This window comes from Lepidochelys olivacea (assembly GCF_965140295.1).
Source record: "Lepidochelys olivacea isolate rLepOli2 genome assembly, chromosome: 2".
NCBI classification, from domain to species: Eukaryota; Metazoa; Chordata; order Testudines; family Cheloniidae; genus Lepidochelys; species Lepidochelys olivacea.
In genome coordinates this window covers 69,039,031-69,059,957 of record NC_140412.1, presented here as the reverse complement: position 1 = coordinate 69,059,957, position 20,927 = coordinate 69,039,031, and the positions used below count along the sequence as shown (strand labels likewise).

The 20,927-nt window shown below is 43.7% G+C and overlaps 1 protein-coding gene across 1 annotated transcript in view; it reads left to right on the top strand.

The window, feature by feature from the left end:
* Positions 1-1,400, top strand: part of TGS1 (trimethylguanosine synthase 1) — a 51,968-nt gene extending 50,568 nt beyond the window's left edge. Inside the window, 1 exon segment of the mRNA XM_084621544.1 lies at positions 1,113-1,400. Coding sequence (XP_084477670.1) covers positions 1,113-1,229 — 117 coding nt within the window. The 3' untranslated portion in view covers positions 1,230-1,400.
* Positions 1,401-20,927: the final 19,527 nt, after the last annotated feature.

The following is a 20,927-nucleotide window of genomic DNA, read 5'->3' as shown; positions in this document are numbered from 1 at the left end:
ACCTTTTCTTTTTTTCTTTGAAGATACATTTTCAGTTACGTTCCCTATATTTTTTCTTTCCTTCTTGTGGTAGTCCATCCCATGTACAGCTGTAATAAACAAGTATTTCCTATTGCTCATACTTGGCACACTGTAAATATGAAGTAGGAAGAACACAATTACTGAATGCTATAGTCATAGAATGAGAGCACCTGCTGCAACAAGTTCTCTTTGCTACTGTCCTGTAAATATTGCTTTAAAATTAGTTGACCATTAAGGATGTTCAAAGCATAGTAGCTGAACATCAGCAGATTCAGTAGACTTTTTGCCATTGACTTCAGTGGGGCCAGGATTTCTATCTGGAACATTTAGCAGCAGTTAATTTGCTAACTGTTTTATTCTAAACATTATGTGAGACTTAAAAAAAAAAAAGTCTAGTTAAGGGTTTTTTTGTGACACATTTTTCTCATCCCATATTTTTTCTTGAGCAGTCAACTCCCGTGCAATCTTTCATCCTTTTCTTGATTAAAATTTAGCTCTCATAATCTACAAAAATTATGGGATTTTGGTGCCTTCCTGTTGCTGTTTGCTGCAAGTGAGATGGGCGAACTGCAGTGCTCTCAAAACTGAGGGTCCTGTACCCCAGGATTAACATTTCTGGTAACCACTTTTAAATAACACTGAAGTGTGAACAATAGCAAGCATTTTTCCTCATATGTAGTCCTACTGTTTTAATAGCTATGAAGAGGGAAGATTTTTCAGAGGTACAAATGGCACGTAGACACTAATCAGCCATTGTTTTGTTTGTTTGTTTATATGTTTAAGGAGGGATTTTTTCACTGTTACCAAAAAGTGTGTCCCTGTTTTAATAGATTTCAGAGTAACAGCCGTGTTAGTCTGTATTCGCAAAAAGAAAAGGAGTACTTGTGGCACCTTAGAGACTAACCAATTTATTAGAGCATAAGCTTATGCTCTAATAAATTGGTTAGTCTCTAAGGTGCCACAAGCACTCCTGTTTTAATAGTAGCAAAGAAAACACTTTTGATTGTTTGGTTATGTGGAGATGAATGAAAGATGTGTTTTGAAATTGCTTGTTTTTCTGGGAGTAGACTATTTGTTTTTATTCTTTTTAGGTTGCTTCCTTGGCTGGACCAGGAGGGCAAGTTGAAATAGAACAAAATTTTCTCAATAACAAATTGAAGACAATAACGGTTTATTTTGGTGACCTAATCAGACGAGATGTATCCTGAACTCAGTGCATATATACCTAAGTAAGAAATGGATCACGGTGTTCTAAACTTCCTAATAATATAGACTTGATTTCCCTTTGTCTCTAATTGATGGCTTTGGTTAAATTTCTTCTGTTTAATTTTTTTCTCCTTCCTTTTTTTGTTTAGAGAAATATGTTTTCATCCTGTTCATTGCAAATATGTCAATAAAATACTTTTATAATAAGATTTTTGACATTGATGTATTTCTTTAATTAAAATAACAAAATGAAACTTTAGTAGTTTTCATTACCAAAGATCTTATTGTAAATCTAGGGAAAGCTGCCTTCAGAATAATACATGTCACAATACCAGTCTAAGAGGAGCTCAAGGCTCTGTTCAAATATGCACGCAGAACCTAAATTATATTTTATAATAGGTATTTTTGTGTTTATCAATTTTCCAGCCCTGCATAATATTCAAAACAAATTGAGAGAGATCTAGTACTTAGTACAAACTAATTCTGGAAACAAATAATGAAAATGCAGTTTCTCTGAAAAAATAAAGAGTTTATAAAGATCTATGGTCCATGCTTAAATAATTAAACAGAATAAGCTACTATATGGGAAAATCTAAAAAAGACTTACCAAAGTCAGAGTTAAGCAGCTCTCAGTTCAGCTGGAAAACATTTATGTGGTCACTGTTCATCACCCTAGGGTCCACAGACCTGTTACAAGGGGTACTTCAGCCTGCGTGCGGCTTGTGGGCAGGACCAGACTTGTCAGTTGCTGGGAGCAGGGCAATGGCCTTCCCCCTGAAATTCCCTCCAGTGTATTTGCCTTCCCAGTGGCCAGTTGTTCACCCAGCCCTCACTGCTTCGGGACCTTTCTGAAGGAAATTTGAAACTTTATTTCAAATTTCTAACTAACAGTGTGACTCACTGATGTGTCTGATTCCCAGTCGTGTCCCAGGGCTGCGTTTGCCTTCTGGGAAAACTGTCCTCTAACTCGGCTTCCTCTTCTGAGGTGTTTGCAGTGGCTGTGGCCCTGCAGGCTTCAGAGAGAAAAGCCATAAGCACAAGGAAAGGTCTGTGTCTTACTCCCTTTTATTGAATGTCTCATTGGGGAGCTCAGCTGGCTCTGTGGGCAGAATGTGGTCCCAAGCCAGGTAGGGTTGGCTTGGCCTCCTGCCCTGGGAAGGAAAAGAGGCAAGCAGGATTGGAAATGAACTGGTTCCAGGGCAAACAACCCCCCTCACCCATCTCTGAGGGGAGAGAATCTAGAAGGGCAGTGTGCCAGATGGAAGGTTGCACCTGAGTCCCTATAGACCACATCAGCAGCCACATTCTGTGGTGCTCAGCCATCTACTCCCCCTTCCCTCAGGCTGTAGATGGAGGGCACTGGACACCCCATGGGACACTGCCAATGCCAGGAAGTGTGGTAAGGGGCCTTTGGGCCCAGCTCCCTCTCCTTGCTACCACTTCTATATCAGACCTCCAGGATCTCTATTGATATACCTAACTGAGACCTCTAGGGGAAATGGAGACCCATGTGGCCCCCGTACAGTAGAAAGGGGTAGAATCTCTGAGTTGATTCTTGAACACCAGTATCTTCCCTGAAAGATCCCAAGGGGACCTTGTTGGGGAGAGAAGACGATAAATCTAGCTTCTTTCAGGCCAGGGGATTGCCATCCATTTATTTTTCTGAAGGAATGTCTGAGCCAAATGTTGCTTCTCTCTCAGAAGCAAGATCATGGGGACTGTGACACACAAGCCCATTTGTGTTCACTACTGTGTGTCCGCAACTCTTGTCAGGCCCGACATACTCACTACACATGCCACACTGTTGTCATCATCTATATCTAAAAAGATGTCATGTAAGGCAGTGGTTCTCAACCCAGGAGAGAACTCAGGACTGGGAGGGTGTTGGTGTCACCCTGCAAGCTGGTGGAAGTCAGGGTGAGGCCATTGTGCTGTGTGCACACTGCTGGTGTCAGGGCTCCGAACCAAAGCTGTGCAGCACAGAGGCACCCAGGGTTCCACAGCAGACAGTGGCAAAACCCCTTCCTGGTCTGGGTTGAACCCCAGGATGTCACAGGAACAAATTCCAGAAAGACTAAATCAACGCTGGTTCTTTTGTTCACCTTCATGTAGTGCAACATGGTAGATAATTCTCCATGAATAGTCCCCCTGCTCACCTTAGAGTGCAGTATGGCAGATTCACAGAGAGAAGACTAAGCAAGAGATCTGTGCTAATTCCACTGGATTCGCAAGATTAGCTGTATATAGTACATCAGTAGATCGTCCGCAGGTAACACAAGTCAGTGCTAGGGGAATTTTGGATAGCTATTGCAAAAAGCTTTATAGCCAAAATAAATAAAGAGAGAAAACCTCAGTTAAGTCTAGTCTACACTAGCAATAGGAGCATATTTTGGTGTCCCTGAAAAGAAGGGGGGAGCTAAGAGGTTGCCAGAAATATGAATATTAGCAAGCGAAAGTTGCAGAGAAGAAACACCAGTGTACTAAAGTTAGGATCAAACCCAGCAAATTAAGACTACTCAATAAGATCAAAAGCTTTCTCCTCCAGAGGAAGTGCAGCTGCTGAAGCAGACATTTTTACACAATACAGATAACATTACTGAAAGTGCTTGTACCATCAGTTTGTTTCTTAAATCAACCTAATCACTGGATATTGAACGTTATTACTGTGAGATGGGGCGGCTGCCCCTCACTGGTATGTAAGGGGTTAAAGCCACTCTGGGGAGGCTGCGCAGGAGGCAGCCAATAAGGAAAACGCTTGTAATGCCAGCCAATTAGGAGAAGGTTTATTGGAGGAGTCAGTCAGGGCCAGGCTGGCTCATATAAGAAGGGGCTACTGAGCAAAGCGGAGTTTTGAGGGAGGAGGACGGGCTGCTTAGGGGGCTGGAGCACCATGGACAGAGCAGCGCTGGGCAGGGTCAGCAGCGTATCAGAAAGCTCCAGGTTGATGGCTGCCAGACTGAGGCGCTGACACAAGGGCAGAGGAGCTGCTAGGGCTGTGGGGGAAGTAGCTCAGGGAAGGAGACAGTGGAGTTGGAGGAGGGAGCTGCTGGCTATAGAGTCCCTGGGTCAGGGCCCGGAGTAGTTGTTGGGCCCGGGCTCCCCATTTCTCCCCCCCCCGCCCGCCCCGGGCACTGAGGAGAGTGGCCAGTGCATGGACTGCAGTCTGCCACTGAGATGAGTGGCTAGAACCTGAACTGCAGATTGCCATTGAGGCAAGTGGTTGGGCTGAGGCCTGTCAGCCCCCCGGAGAGGGGGAAAGAACCGAGTGGGACACAGCCAGAGGGCTGTGTCCAGAAAAGGACAACATGGTCCGGGGAGTTACGTGGGTCCTGGACGAGAGATAGGAGTGACAATGGGTGAGACACCACCACCAGAGGAGGGCGCACTGGCAACCCCAAGCCAATTCCCAGGTTGACCAGCAGGAGGATCCACTGTGGTGAGTCAAACCCAGTTACACACTGTCTATTTTAGATATGAAACTAAGAAAAACTGATGTGTAGTTGCAATTGGTGTGATTTTTTTTTTCCACTAAGGCCAGGCCCAAAGCCTCATCCTAGTGCCCAGTCTGAGTAAGAGGGGACGTGCACTGGGAGGTTGTGGGAGGAAATGCTCAGCAACAGCTACCACAGTGCCTTGGCATTTCTACCTCGCTTGCCTTGCCCACTTCCACCAAGCTCTGTATAGTATCACAGATGACAAATGGGTTCTAGAGATCCATAAGTCATGACTACCCAATCCAGTTTCTGTCCTTTCCTCTTTCCCCATCCCTCTTTTCAGAGACCTGCTGTATCTCCCCTTTGAGCCTCTCTCAGAATGCTGTTTGTGCTACCTCACCCTTAATATGGTCTTTGTGGGTGCCATAGCGAGGTGAGTGAGCAAGCTTCGGGCACTCACGGCTGAACCTCTCCATACATAATGTTTCACAAGGACCTGGTCATAGGAAGAGGTCTCAATAAGTTTTTGTTCACATATAGTCTTAGAGTTCCATTTGAACAAATCAATTAATGTACCTGTCTTCCCTAAATCTCCTGCTGTGCTGGAGAGAAGAAACTGCACTCGCTGGATGTTCCCAGAAACTTACTTTATTATATCAATAGAACTGAACTTTTCAGACTTGTCTCCTCATCTATTTCTAGCTTTAGGTGGCCAAACAAAAGTTCAGCCTCCTTCATCACAGAGACTATCCAAGTGGATAACTCGCTGTATCTTGACTCATCAATTGCCTAGTGTACCCCTCCCACAGAATATTAACGTTCACTTTACAAGTGCTCAGGCAACAGCCACCAACTACTTCAAGAATGTGCCAATATCTGAGAGATGCAAGGTGTCAATAAGGAGTAAACCACTGACCTTTGTCAAGCTCTATGACTTGGACGTAGCTTCCAGACCAGATGCCAAGTTCAGGAGAGCAGTATTGTCAGCTGTTCGACTGATGCAACTGAAGGTTCTTATTCCCACCATCCAGAGGGGATGCTTGCTTGCCAGTCATCTACAGTGGGATCCACATTGAATCATACTATAGGATAAATAACTCTTCTTCAAGTAACTTTTAAAAAAAAAAAACCAAGGAGGAATCCGGTGGCACCTTAAAGACTAACCGATTTATTTGGGCATAAGCTTTTTTGGGTAAAAAACTCAGTTCTTCAGATGCAAGATGTGGTTCTTTAAGATGATGTTGTTCAGGTAGATCCCAGGACCTACCTTCTCTCCCTACTTTCAGAGTCTTCAGCAAACACGGGCTTTAAATTGTGAGGGAAATGAGGAAGGGTTCTGCTCTTTATGCCCTTAATCCGGGAGCACCAAGCGATGTCCATGAGCCCTCATAGACCTCACTTGGTGCTCCCGGATAAGGAGCATAAAGAGCAATGCTATTCAGAATACTCCAATCTGATGCTAATGAGCCTCATGTGGATCCAGAGTGGAAACCACCCTGACGACAACATCTCGAAGAAGATTTACTGTTGGGTAAATAACCGTTGTATCATGTGTCAGGGGTTTTAGATTTACCTGGAAATAATTTGCTAGCAGTTCACCAGCCTAGTTTGTATCTGAATGTTTTTTTGACATTACTCTATAAAGAGGGGGATAAGAGCTGTGAGAGAAGCTGGAGTTGTATGGCTATTTAAAGGTGAACTGTCACACAAAAAAATAAAAATTTGGGGGCAAGTATTCTCTTTTTGTACAGTGCCTTGCACAATAGATTCCTGGTCCATGCACACGCAAACAGGGCTGACGTGACCTTTGGATATATAAACAGGGGAGTAGTCACTAGGAGTAGGGAGGTGATTTTTACCTCTTTATACAGCACTGGTGAAACCAGACTGGAATGTCTGGTATCCGCATTTGAAAAAATTGACACAGGCACAGAAAATAGCCCCAAAAATGATTTGAGAGACTTAAAGAGCTCAGTCTGTTTAGCTTATCAAAACAGATTGAGGTCAGTTAATTACAGTGTAAAAGTAGTTTGACAGTGAGAAAATACTGGGTACTAAAGAGCTCTTTAATCTAGTGGTGAAAGGCATAATTAGAACGTATGGCTGGAAGGGCCAATGCTCCTAGATTCGGACTTTGTGTAATACAAAAACCCATACTCCTTACAGTGAAAGCCACAAGATCAGACATCACCACCTCCCAAATCCATTTGGCAGCCAGAGCCACCTCTCCACAAAGCCATTATTTGCTTCCTCTCCTCTCGGAACAAAAGCATCTCCTTATTGGATTCCCTTCCACTATCACTTGTTTCCTTGTGTCTTTCTGCATTAGTTCTTTATAGACCTGCCATCAGCCTCTCTGTCTCTACTAGCTCTTCCCCTTTCCTATTCCAAATTATCGCTTTTGACAGCCCCATCACCCCTTCTGAATAAGTCACACTTGGCCTGTGCTCACTTGCTAATTCTCATCCAATCTGCATCCTGTTGCTCCACAGGAAGGTTCTGGGGAACGTGGTCTTTGTACACCTCTCTGACCACATGAAGAACATTTGAATCAAGAGAGGATGAATTCCGGCCAGAATGCTTGTTCGCTTCCTAAAACAACTAATGCAGTTCCCAGGGGATCCAGAATGATACAGCTGGACGGATCTTTCAATAATGGATCTAAATTTGTATTCACTAGATTCCTATCAAGCTCGGAATCAAATTCAGAATTGCTTTCCTCTGTTTAAAAACTAAAATTTGCTTCAGTCTACCTCTGACTTTATATCCCTCTCAATCCCCACACCCTACTTTTATTTTGACCACCTCCCTTTCCTTTCCCTGTGATTCTCTCTCTCTACCCTCTAAGTACTGAGATTGGGGTGGGGGAATAGACTTGAGATTCATATTTAGTCTGAACTAATTCACCTAATTGATAGTTTTCGTCTGTCTAGCTCAGGCATTTCTAACATGCCTGTCACTGGGATATCTTAGTGCTGTACAGTGTACTAGAGAGGGATTTTCAGGGGCTGGCAAATTTTAGATTTCTATTTCCAAATGCAACTAGTTTAAAACACTGTAAAAATGCAGCTAATATACATTATTCCTGATTAAGGACTGTAGTGAGCCAGCCAGACTCCCTGGCTCAGTACTGTTCCATGCTTTGGTTTGGAATGGGGCTCTAAAATCCATCACACACACTCCCCCTCAGCTCCAGAGTTGCAGACGCACTTTTGTTGACAGACCTCTCCCCATCTCATGAAAAGAAAATGTCAGTTTCAGCTTGATGTACTTTGAAGTGGAACAATTGCAGAGACCAGTACCACCACATGATTCAGGAGTTGTGATCTTTTATGGACTGTAGCCATCATAGGGGTGAATGGACAATTGCTAGCCAGAACAGGTAGAAATGTAGGGCCTCTGCAGCCCACTTTACAGATAGGGTCTCCTTCTTGATAATCAAATGCGCAACTTCCCATGGGAACAACTTCCTGCTAAGATATAGGACAGAATGTTCCTCTCCTCCCACTTCTTGTGACAGTATGGGTCCAAGGCTGACAAATTCATCTGTTTGCAAAATAAAAGGGCTTGAGAAGTCAGGGTGAAACAAAACAAGTTCCTGGATCAGTGGCTCTTGTAATACCTGGAAGGCTTTGTCACAGGCTTCAGTCCAGAGGATCTTCCTTGATTAAACGTCTTTCTCCAGGGGCAGCAATCAGGCAAAGTCAGGGATGATCCACCTACGGTTTCCTGCTAGCCCCAGAAGCAGCACATTTGTTTCTATGTAGCAGGGAATCGAGCATTCTGACAAAGCCTTCACCTTTCCCACCAATGGGCATAAACCCCCCCTCTCCCCGCTTTCCTCACCCCTCCCCCGCACTGTTTTTCAGGTAGTTCACAGTTGGCCAAACAACATTTAGCAGGATTGGCTGTCAGTCCTGCTTCCTGGGGTGCTTGTAGACCACTGTGAGACGTCTCAGGTTGTCCCCCCAGGTCTCACTATAAATGACAAATATAATTGAAATAAGTGGCCACGTACTGCCTGTGTGTTCATAACACTTTTTCCATTAATTTTCGGAACATAGTGGCGGCCCCATACAGACCAAAAGGCGTGGTTGTAAATTGGAATAAATCCATGGGTGTATAGAAGGCAATCTCCTGGGATTTGGGGGTCAGGGGGATCTTGGTCAGATTGAGAGTGGATATATACCTGGCGGCTTCCAACCTATCCAGCAAGTCATTGACACATGGCATGGAATAAACGAACTTGGATACTGTGTTCACTTTTCAAAAGTCAATGCAAAACCTTGTTGAACTGTTTGGTTTGGACACCAGTACTATCGGACTTCACCGCTTCCTGTGTGACTCCTTGACAGTAATCTGGGTCAACATATTCTGCAGTTCCTGCCACACTGTTTCCCACATTCTTCCATGCTTTTCATCCGGGTTTGGATTTTATATGGTGAGATACCAGGTGAGGCCAACCTTGGGTTGCGGAAAATATGGACGGGAAGGTTCTGAGGAGTTGATGTATTTTCTGGTCCTGCTCCCGTAGTAACGCTTATCTGATTGTTATTGTCTCTGGGTGGGGAACCATCATAGCCTGGGGACTGAGCTCAGGAGGGAATGGAATGACAAAGAGTCCCTCCTGCTCTTTCCACACTTTCAGCAGGTTAACATGATATATTTGAGCAGTGTGATGCTGTATGGAACATGGGTGACCATTTATGATATTGTTGATACCAATATTATAAAATTGCAAGGAATATGACCAGAGATATGCCATGTAAGGTATCTGAAAATGTTATGATTTGCCAAGTATGATGATTTGTTTATATGTTTGTATCACCTTTGTATTGTGAGTTATAGATATGTATGGTATATCTGTATTTCCAAACTTGTACTGTGCATCTGGGTGACACCCCTAGACAGACTGTCATCAGCACTGCCTAGCCTGTTCAATGGCCCATCAAGGGTCATCAACTGTACAATGGACCCATTGAAAGGAACCAGGGGGTACCGCTTATGAGTTAGCAAAGCATGTAGTATGCCTGTGAACAGAGAATCTAAGGCTTTTCCATGCCATGTGCTGTGAATCATGTGTTTGGGACACAGGAAGTTCAAGCCATATGGCAAAAGGAATATAAAGGGCAGCTGCATCTTTTCCATTTTTGTCTTCATTCCTGCTTCTAACCTCTAGAGTAACTTTTCTATTAACAAAAAGAAAAGGAGGACTTGTGGCACCTTAAAAACTAACAAATTTATTTGAGCATAAGCTTTCGTGACAAGTGGCAATTCTTCAACAAAAAACTTCAAAAACAGACTTCAACGAGAGACTGCTGAATTGGAATTAATTTGCGAACTGGATACAATTAACTTAGGCTTGAATAAAGACTATATTTTCCACTGAATGCATCTGATGAAGTGAGTTGTAGCTCACGAAAGCTTATGCTCAAATAAATTTGTTAGTCTCTAAGGTGCCACAAGTCCTCCTTTTCTTTTTGCGGATACAGACTAACACGGCTGCTACTCTGAAACCTTTCTATAAATGAAGCTCTGAACAAAGGACTCAGTGACCCATTCTAGTTGTGGATGTGTTCCAGAGGGACTTTCAAGCCAGCAAACTCACCAATAGTGCTAAGAACCTGACTCTCCCTCGACCCCTAACAGGTATTCTCTGCCCATTGTCTGACTACACCCTCAAATCTATTAAACTTTGCATTCTGACCCCCATTAACCTGCAGTGAGACCCATTTTGGGGGGGAAGGAAAGGGGTCCCTTCTTGTGGACTCTAGATTCCACCTCCCAGACCTGCCCTGAATTGCAGTCCATGTATAGGGAATCCCATTGGAAGTGGCCCAGTTGTCCACACATGAGGCAATTGCCAGACAGTGTAGGGCCTCTGTTGCTTGTCTCCTTCATTGAACGGTGTTCCTGTGAAAGTGCCTCTAACCAGGCTGAAGCCTCCCTCCTGTTTCATCACTCTGTGGGGTTGAACTCCCAAGGGCAGTCTCTGCTCAGTTGGCCAACCTTGGATTCGGAAGCCAGGTTTCTCTTGTACCTCCCCTTCTTGCCCTTCTCTGCATTGGCCATGGTTGAGCTAGGTATTTCTTTGGTATTTCTCGGACCAGGTCTGGCAGACTGCATGTAATTTTGTCAGTGTCACTGCCTTTGGAAGACTCTATGGTTGGTGTCACACCACCAACTTCCATACTCTGGGTGGGAGAATTTGGAGAAACTGCTCCAGCTCGACTCTTTTTGCCACCTGCCCCCTTCTTTTTTCTTTTCTTTTTTTTTCCTTCAGGCCAGAGCCACCACCAGCAATGTTCCTTTAGAGTTTGGGCTACCACCCTGGGTCAAGCTCTGGCCAAAAACCTCCCCCACCGGAACCTCTGGCAATGGGCCTCACCTGAAATGCCAAAAGCAACTGGGATGGCCATCTTTGAGTAGGAAATACTCCTGTGTTGCTGTCACATCAAGACTTTGGTATACAGCCTCAGCCATCCCTCTGAGATATGGGCAAATCAGGACCGCCCAGCTCTCCACCAGCCAACGGTCTCTAATGTTACTAGGAACTCTTTGGGCTCAGCATCTGGTCCCATATTGTTTCAAAGGGAGGTCTGGAGCCAGGCTGATGTTAGTTGCTCCCACTGGCAGATTAGCGGCAGGCTTTGGGGCTGCAGCAGCATCACCTGCTCCTCCCTCGGTTGTGTTGCCAACTACCTAATAAGCTTGCTGCTGTTGTTGCTGCTGAGCCTGTTCCTTTTGTTGCATTGCCAGTTGTTGTAGTAACCAAGTCTGTTGTTGCTGCAGATTCTCCACAACCCATTTCAGCAATGTGTGAAGATGCAGCTCTACAACCCCCTTCACTTTTTATTCACATGCCTCAGGCTCCTTTCAGGCCTGAGGACACCCGCTTGAATTCTCCATCAATTTTGTACTGGTGGAGTTTGATAGCTAGCTGGCTTTGTGGTCAGGCAGTGGTTTCACGTTTCTTTTCAGTCTGTCCATCCTGAAGGGCACCCTGTTAAGTCATATACAGAGGGCCTCAGTCTCTCCTGTGTGTCCCCTCTTCCTCTCAAGACAGGGGCAGCAAGGGGGACCCAGGCCCTCCCACTCCACCAGATCCTGACCCAGGACCCTGCTCCCAATATCCAGACTGCTCATTGGTCCATGCTTTGTCTGCCAAAGGACAAGACCATCCCATTCTTTGGGGCCTCTTGTAGGTTCTTGACACGAAAGAAGTGTGGGAGGAAATATGGACCACTGCTCCCAGAGTGGCCTTACCAAGGCTGCAGTTGCTCTGCTACAACTCCAGGCATCAGCCTCATTTCCTGGTGCAGCCTGTAACTCTTTCCTACCTCTGACTCGGCTTCCCGTGCCCTTTTCAAACTGCACCTCCACCGGGAGCATGTTCAGCAGCTGGGGAGGGGCGATGCCTTCCTGACACAGTACCATGCCATGCCTTCCTCTGGGTTAGTGTGTGATCCATAAACCCCATCACATGGACAAAATTTATTTCTCACAGTGTTTCCTTAATTACTACCTCATTGTCTTGACTGCAGGAGTTTGGAGTTGGGGAACAATCACATGATCTATCAGCTAGCCAGTGACACTGGTATCCGTTGAAGTAAATCAGAGTTGTGTAGCATGGTAAAGTCTGCCACTAGGATCTGGGATTATGATTATATAATTGGAAATCCGAGCTAAATGTAAACAAAACAATGGTATCTTTGCAATTGTGTGTCAGGTTCGGAAAGCCTATAGTACATTATTTAAACATTTTTATAATTTAAAATCAAATGACAGGAATAAATGCTGTAAAGGTATTTGGGACTTGTATTAGCTACATTAATTTTTTACTTGTCAAATGCATTAAGATGTCAAGTAATATATTCAACTAAGTGAAGGGTATAATCTATTCATACAGTGTGCAAGTACGTGCAAGGATGATACTGTACAAAGTCAGTCAGATGCAGAACCCTCAAAACACCTCAAACAGCCATATAATTTTTCCACCAACCCTCTCCCCTTTTCTAGGCCATGGCCACCTAGAAAAGGCCCTAATCTGGTGTTATGGGGTCTTGAAAAAGACAACTAAATTTGTCTGTAACTGCAGGACATTATTTTCATTTACTAATAAAAGAGCTAGGATATTGACCTCAGAGGTTTACAAAGATGTGGCTAAATCCTAAGCTATGGCCAAGCAGTGGTCAGGGAAGTTGAGGAGGCAGGAGCAAAGATGTCCTTTGCATACCCTAATCCTGGTCTGGTTTCCATCATAAAGAAGAGGTGCTCTTCCTTATGCTGGCTTTGAAAGAAACCCCTGCCCCACCCCACCCCGAGCTGCTCCAGCAGCTAAGAATTGCAATGGCCAGGCCTGTTCTCCTCAACCGTACTCTGACACAGGTGACTAGAAAGGATAGGTGGTGTTCTAGGAGGTGCTATAGCAATTCTACTCCACCCAAGGATTTCCCCTAAACTGGGGGGTTGCCCAGTGACCTGCAGAGCTGAGGCAGTGCAAAACAGCTGTAGTAATGTAGAGTAAGATCTGGCCATTTGACTATTCTTCCTGTTAACCTGGCAGTTGCACAAAAATTTAGGGTTATCTTTAACATTTACTCTTCTTTTAACAAATGTACCAATAGTGGTGTTGTCTACCGGTTATACCGGTCTACCGGTCTCTGGGGAGCAGGGCTCCTGGCTCTGCAATCAGCTCTTTAGGTGCCTTTGTACAAGTCATACACAAATATATTTTCAAATGCCTTCCTTCCGGCAATCAGTGGAGGTTTTGGCCAGCCACTCTGTGGTGCTCTGAAAATGGGGAGTTTTAAAGCAGTTCTAGATACCTGTGTTTATTGAAAATCTGCTGTACTGTATGCATGCTATGTGTGTGCGCAACTTCAAAAACTCACCAGTATATGGTTTTGTGGTCTTCTGACAGGTCATTCTCTTTCTCCCTAAATATTACAAGTCCTTCTCCTCCCCTTCCAAAGTCACCCCAGATAATACAACAGCTTTCTCATGGGGACACCTGTGGTCTATGGGGACAGCACAATGAACTCATCAACACCTGGATGGAAAGAAATTCCTCATAAACAGGGGCCGTAAGGTGGGAATAAAGCATTTTCCCCATTCTTTGTCCTAACACTGTAAAGGCAGAATGTGCAGTACAGAGAAGGATGCTTCTCTGCATTTATACTACAGATTGATATACTTTGAATAAATTACCCTTGTCACATCTTAGGACACTGCCATCTAGACCTCTGAGGGCTTGTCGCATTTTTGTGCCAGGACAACCAGCCGTTCTTATTCTGGTAAATAGCTTTTGTCCCCACTCAGCTTAACTGTGAAACAGTCATGGCTTGAGAGCAGGACAGGTCCCAAGGGCTTAATTATCTTGTACCAGGTGCCATGACCTAGACAGCTGATATGTAGGGCAAAGGTGGTAATGAACTGCATGCTGAATTCTTGATATATAAGTACTTCAAATGAAACTCTCCTCAGAAAAGGTTAAATGCAGAAAGCCTTGCCCAGTGATGCCACAAGAGCTGACTACAGCAATCACACCTGGATAGGGGATTGTGTGGGTTACGCACTCTCTGGTTCAGATGTAGACTCAGAGAACCCATTTCCAGTGGACATTAGTTATCACTGAGCCTATATGTGGAGTTCCTTTTTACTGTAGAGCAGCTGGACCAGTGGAAGGGGGTATGTTCCTGGCAAACAAATAGTTAATTAGAACTCAGGCTCACACAGATGCTCCTGGGAGGGGTCAAGAAAACAAGTGTTTCAAGAGCAGGAAGTTGGAGGTTTCCTGGGAGAAGGCCAAGAGCCTGGGTAAGAAACCTTGTGCTGGGAAATAGTCTTTCAATTATTTTTTTATTATGCAATTCTCCCTGAGAATGGGACCAACCTTGTTTTTATGCTGAATTGCAATTTACAAGGGATTAATGCCCCAAGCGTTCACCACAAGTACAACTAGTGAAGCCTCATGTAATTAACACTTTCCATGTGACTATGCCATGTGACTTATGGCACAGGGCTTTCCCCTATGAGTGTATGGGGAGCAGGCAGGATGCGGAAACAAATTGTATTGTGAGAGCAGGACACAGAGACCCAGCCTAGAAGGAGCTGCTTGCTGGCTAAAGCTGAACACAGTGGTGCCTGGGCTGGAGCAAAGAATCCAAGATGACTTTGTAATCTCAGCTGTGCCTGGTTTAGTGAAGTGAACTTTAGAAGTGACTATCAGTTTGATCACCATGGACCATGTAGTTTTCTAAGAGATACAGTTGAACCAAACAGTGTAGCCAGCTGGGAACTTGTGAACAGAAATAAGCTGCAATGAGGATATAAGGCCCTGGTGAAGAAACTCCAAGTGTCAGGAATGAGAAGGTGTAGCTCTGCCTGCTGAGTCTCCTGGCAGCCTGTGAGCATAGCTGAGCTGCAGCAGGGGCTCCTGATTGATGACACTGCCTGATTGGTGGAGGGAGTCCACAACTACTGTTCTCTACCTATTCAATAGGTACACCTGCAGCTGTGCTCTCCTGTCGGCCTGCCTTGCGCTAGTCCTGATCCTGGTTTGTTTGTAGTCTTGCTCCTGTTCTGCTCAGTCTGCTCCAGCTCTGATTCCAGAATCCAACTCTGACCCCTGGCTTTGGTTCCTGACTCTGGCTCTGGTTACTGGCTGCCTGGCTCTTGCTCCAGTCACTAGGCCTAACAGCCCATATCCTGGTTTGTGACACCAAGGACCAATGCTGACCACCCTACCAGTCAACTGGTTGGATGAAGAATGAAAACAACTAGCCTGCATGGGTCAAACAGATTATTTAAAATTCCTCGCTACTTTGTTTGTAATTCAGATGTTTATAGAGGAGAGTGCAGATTATTCCTGCTAGAATGATACAACCTTTGAGGGGAAAGATTGGGGGCAGGAGCGTATTTGGACCACTTTAAAGTGGTTGCTTTTATTTTTGGAGTTTGCCATCTTGTACAGCACTCTTAATTTGCAGCTATAAACTGATGCCAGTGTCATCTTCTAATAACTTAAACAAAACACTGGACACAATCCACACTGCTGGGGGTGGAGAGAGTGTGTGTGTGTGTGTCCTGCAGTTTTTTTGACAGGTTGCCTTTTTCTTTAGATCATTCGTGAAGTCATTTAATCTCCGTCAGCAGTGTTAGCTATTTGTGGCTACAAAATAGCAAGAGGCAAAGTCAGCATCACTACCAATTATATAACAAAGCTTATCACAGGAAAATAGTGTCATAGTTCAATGTCAGTCATATATTCAGTAAAAAACAGCAGTGAGTGACTCACACAAGTAGATGTAAATAACACACAAATTACAGCAAACTATTCTTATTCACTCCTGGGAAGGAAAATACAGAATAGGGTGAAAGCTTTTAAAATATTAATATATTTAATGACCTGTTACAGAAATCTGATTATTCTACCTTGATGTCAGTGGACTTATATCAGGGATGATTCTGGCTCAATATGCATATTCTAGTAGCTAAAAAGAGTGCCCTGATTCTTTCACCCAAAGGCTCCAGACTTGCCACACTCTTGCAAATGCTGATACCAGGCATTAAATTATGCTGGATATAGCAGGTGATTACATGTCTAGTTTGGGTTTTCACATAAAACCTACGGCTGTTATGTTCAAGTGCTATGGCAGCTAATGCCTCATCTCCACCCTTTTCTGACTGGGGCAGATCCTTGGGTGTTCATGTGCATTGTCCAACGTGAATAATTATTCCTATGTCTGTGCGTGTTTGGAGCAGGAGTGGGGGAGAGAGGGGAGCTTTGGAGTGATGCCAATGAGGTGGAGACTTTACACGTGATTCAGAAAAGAAATTATGCAACCAAATTTAGATGATTAACAAGGAAATGGAGCAAGTAGGACAAAACTGTTTTGAAGTGATAAATTAGCATTACATGTTAAGCTGCTTGCACATCTGGGCTGATGAGTACAATAGGGGTGGGTAGTGTACCATTATGCTCAGGAGAAGCCAGTCACATGGCCTGATATATTCAATGTGTATATGTGGCTGATGGCCAACCAGTCTGTTTACCCATCAGTCCAAAGAATACTATAAACGTGACCAATGTCAACCAGTTGGCCACTCAGGAAGGACAGATGGGGAGCGCAAAGTGTAAAAACATTGCTCATGGAAATAAATGGACAGCTAGTTTGTTCACAGCCAGAAAATCACAACCTTGTGTGAGGCTACAGAAATATTGACTATGTGGAACCACATATGCTAGTCTCCTCAGCCAAATCAAAGGTCAATAGTAGGTGCTGATCTCCATTACTGCAGCATAAATCCAGAGTAATTCACTGGGCCTGATTTTTGAGTCTTACCAAACTGCACTTAATGCAGGACCGACAGAAAAAGTTGGAGGAGGGCAAAACTGGCTTTATACCTATGAGCCCGGGTACCTAGGGCCGCACTCATTTAGAAATGCCAAGGTCAGGCAGGCTGCAAAAGGAAAAGGAGATACTCCCAAGGCTTGTGGATAACACTGATGTTAATCTCAACCAGTCACAAACTGTGCTTCTGATTCCGCACACTGGTTATCAAGAAGCCAAAAAAAGAAATCACACAGTCCCCTTTATTACATTCTTGTTCTCTAACTCCCAATCAGCACCTAGGTCCAGTAAAGTGAGAAGTTACTTAAAAAACTTTGCTTACGTATACAAAATGTTCTTCTGACCCCAAAGGGTCATCCATGTTACCAGATCAGTATAGGTTTGGATCTTACCCAAAATACCAGGCTGCCAGCCAATTCTTTAGTGCCTACAACTAAAAGTTTATTATAAAGAAAGAACAAGAAGAGAGAAGTTAAATGGTAAAGCAATCACATATAAACAACGATTCGAAGTCCATGTATCAGGTTCTTAGCACTATTGGTGAATTTGTTGGCTTGAAGAAAAGTCCCTCTGGAACACATCCACAGCTTGGATGGGTCATTCAGTCCTTTGTTCAGAGCTTCGTTTGTAGAAAGATTACTCCAGAAGTAAGAAGCAGGGCTGAAGACAAAATGGAGATGATGCAGTTGCCTTTTATATTCCTTTTGCTATGTGGCTTGTACTTCCTTTGCTCCAAACACAAGCTGTCCAGCACATGGCATGGAAAAACCTAAGAGTTCTGTCCAGATGCATGCCCCTACATAACAGTAGGTTTCATTGTACAGTTGATGTCTCTTCATGACCCATCAAGTAGGCCTAGTGCTGATGCCAATCTGTCTGGGGGTGTCACCCAGAAACACAGCATAAGTTTGGAAATACAGATATACTGTATATATCTATAACTCATAATACAAAGGTGGTACAAACATATAAACAAGATCATCATATTTGGCAAATCATAACATTTCCATAGATATCTTACATGGCATACCTGGTCAGATTCCTTGCAATTTTACAATATTGGTATTCCTAATATTCTAAAGGTTTCAGAGTAACAGCCATGTTAGTCTGTATTCGCAAAAAGAAAAGGAGTACTTGTGGCACCTTAGAGACTAACCAATTTATTTGAGCATAAGCTTTCGTGAGCTACAGCTCACTTCATCGGATGCATCCGATGAAGTGAGCTGTAGCTCACGAAAGCTTTTGCTCAAATAAATTGGTTAGTCTCTAAAGTGCCACAAGTACTCCTTTTCTTTTTGCTAATATTCTAAAGTGTCCCCCAGATTCCATACAGCACATGGATTGACAACATCATCCTGGCAGCTTCTAGTTTTCTGGGGGTTGGTTGGAGGCAGGTTCAGTCCATGCATTAAGTTCCAGCACCCAATGATGGCTCTGCCTGGGGCTATTCCAAGAGTTGGAAATACTGGAATACAGTGGATGTGGCTGGAGCACCTTTGTAAGCCCTATGACCACAGGGAAAGGAAAGCTGAGAGGATGGGTGGTACAGAACTGTTCTACTCTACCTACAGATTACTCTTGGGGAAAGGGGGACTCCCACGTAGCTGTTCAAGCTGACTTCCTGGCTGCTTTGCATTGCCGGTAAATTACTCTAGACTTTCATCGGTGCAGTGGAGATCAGAATCCATCTACAGAAACTGATAGGGCCAGGTTCGGAGCTTCTTGTGTCCTAAGCAGGATTTATTGTTCTCTCATCTGTGCCCAGAGGAGATGGGAGAAGCCTGAGAGCCCCTACAAGCATCTTAATGGGACATCAAGTTAGTGTCATGTGCTCATAAAGGCAGATTCTGGACAGTTTATAGATTATAATTACTTGGAACAAGAACAAGTTTCACATTTTTACTTCAAACAGGAAACAGTCTGGATAGTCTCTTCATTTTACTTGCTTCACTCCATACCTCTTAGCTAGCCCTGACCTAACCTTGACTGCTTTTCCTAGTCGAGGCACACCCATGTGGGATTAGGTTTTCCCTTCCTAATCTAAATTTACTTTAAATGTGTGTGTGACATGAGTATGTTGCATGTAGACACTAACCTTGCTATGCTCATGTTTAATTCCCAATAGTACCTAAGATTTATGTATGCGGTAAGGAGAAAATAGATTCATTAGTGTCAGACCAGATTACTGACTGATATCAGAAGAGACCTGTAGTCTCTCTCAGTTCAGAGTGAAACTATCAAATATGCTTACTTTGTATTTGTATTGATGTAACATCTAGAATCTCCCATCAGAATTAGTGGTCCATGGTCCCATGTGTACAAACACTGCCCCTGCCCTGACGGGTTCTAGGGTTGCCAATTCTGGTTGGACAAATTCCTGGAGGTTTAATCTCATGACATAATATTTAATGGAATATTAATCTTTAATTCCTGGAGACTTGGCAACCCTAATTAGCCTAAAATAGCAGCATGAATCACATTCAAGGCTAACATGCAACTCAGAGGGTAAACCTATGTATATACCATTCAAGACAACTGGTGATCTGTTCTTTGTATGATATCTTAATCCAGCAACATAAAAAGTTCTGATTTAGTTGTGGATGGTAGAATGAGCTAATTAGAATATCATCATCATAGAGTTGCAGCCCGTCTCACCAGGTCTGGGTTTGGTTTATAGTGTTTTGACCAGTGATTCATATTATGGTGAGCAGATGCCTGTTGTGCAGTGAAGAATCACCTACGGGGAGTTTGTCATGTTTTTTAATGCCTTCTGTAACGGAGCTCTTTAAATGACGCTTGGGTGTGGAAGTTTGTCAGGGTTCTAGATTAGTGGAAAGGTTTTATGTACAGATTAGTGCAGTGAAGGAGCTCAGTCTTCTAGTGAGTGGTTTTTGTTTTTATTAAAATTTGGTTTGGATCAGATAGTGTAAATAATTGGTATTCTGAGTTTACTTCTGCAGCTTGAGATCCATTCAGTTGCCTGTATAAGCAGTTGGGGCTTGTTACCACATGTGTAAAGCTTTTAGGTCTCTTCCCTAAATAGTCTATAGTCCCAATTTTTAATTCATTGCATCCCATAGAGATCCATTTCTATCTTGTCTCTTCTGCTACTTATTGTTGACAATAGTCTTGGTGATTCGTTTACTATTTTATCTTTCATCCATTAACACATTTTACACTATTTTTCTGTGTATTTGAAATAACACTTTCATTTCAGTGAAGAAGTGGTTACCAGCCATTGTGCCAATTCAACTTCTTGTGAGGTGGTGCTGAGCTTACTCTAACCTGCTTTAACGAGAAGCTCCTGTGCTGGGCCCTCATGCAATAATATTCCATTTTCTAGTCAGATGTGAATGCATTACACAATGCATCTTAGCCTACTCCAAATCCCAGTAGGGTAAGTATGAGAGACTTCAGCTAATTGTCAGACTGGTGCTAAGCAATCTAAAATGTACCCTTAATTAGCACTTAAATAAATGGAATGGAAATGGTGAGCCCTGGGCTAGCATGTCTGAACTCTTAACTGATACAGTTGCTTGAAAAGACTGTATTTGGCAAACATAAGAGTAGGCAAGATACAGTGTGAGATGGCTGGGGAAACATTGTACTAGTCAACACACATTTGGGTATAAACACCAAGGATGGAGAGGATTTATTCAGTGTGCAGTGTAGTAGTAGAAGAATGGAACTAGGAAAATAAAAATGTATCTGACCAGCAGGAAAAATGTATTGTATTGTGCTGGGGAATGGCTTCCAAAGGGAAGATGTCCTATCACTTGGGGAATCCAAAAAATAGACTAAACCAAGCTAGCAAATGTTTTGTAGGGAACATTCCTGCTTTGGTCCTGGAGAGATGGACTGTGTGGTGTGTTGCCTGTCTCCCCATGATATACTGAACAGAGCTGGACGT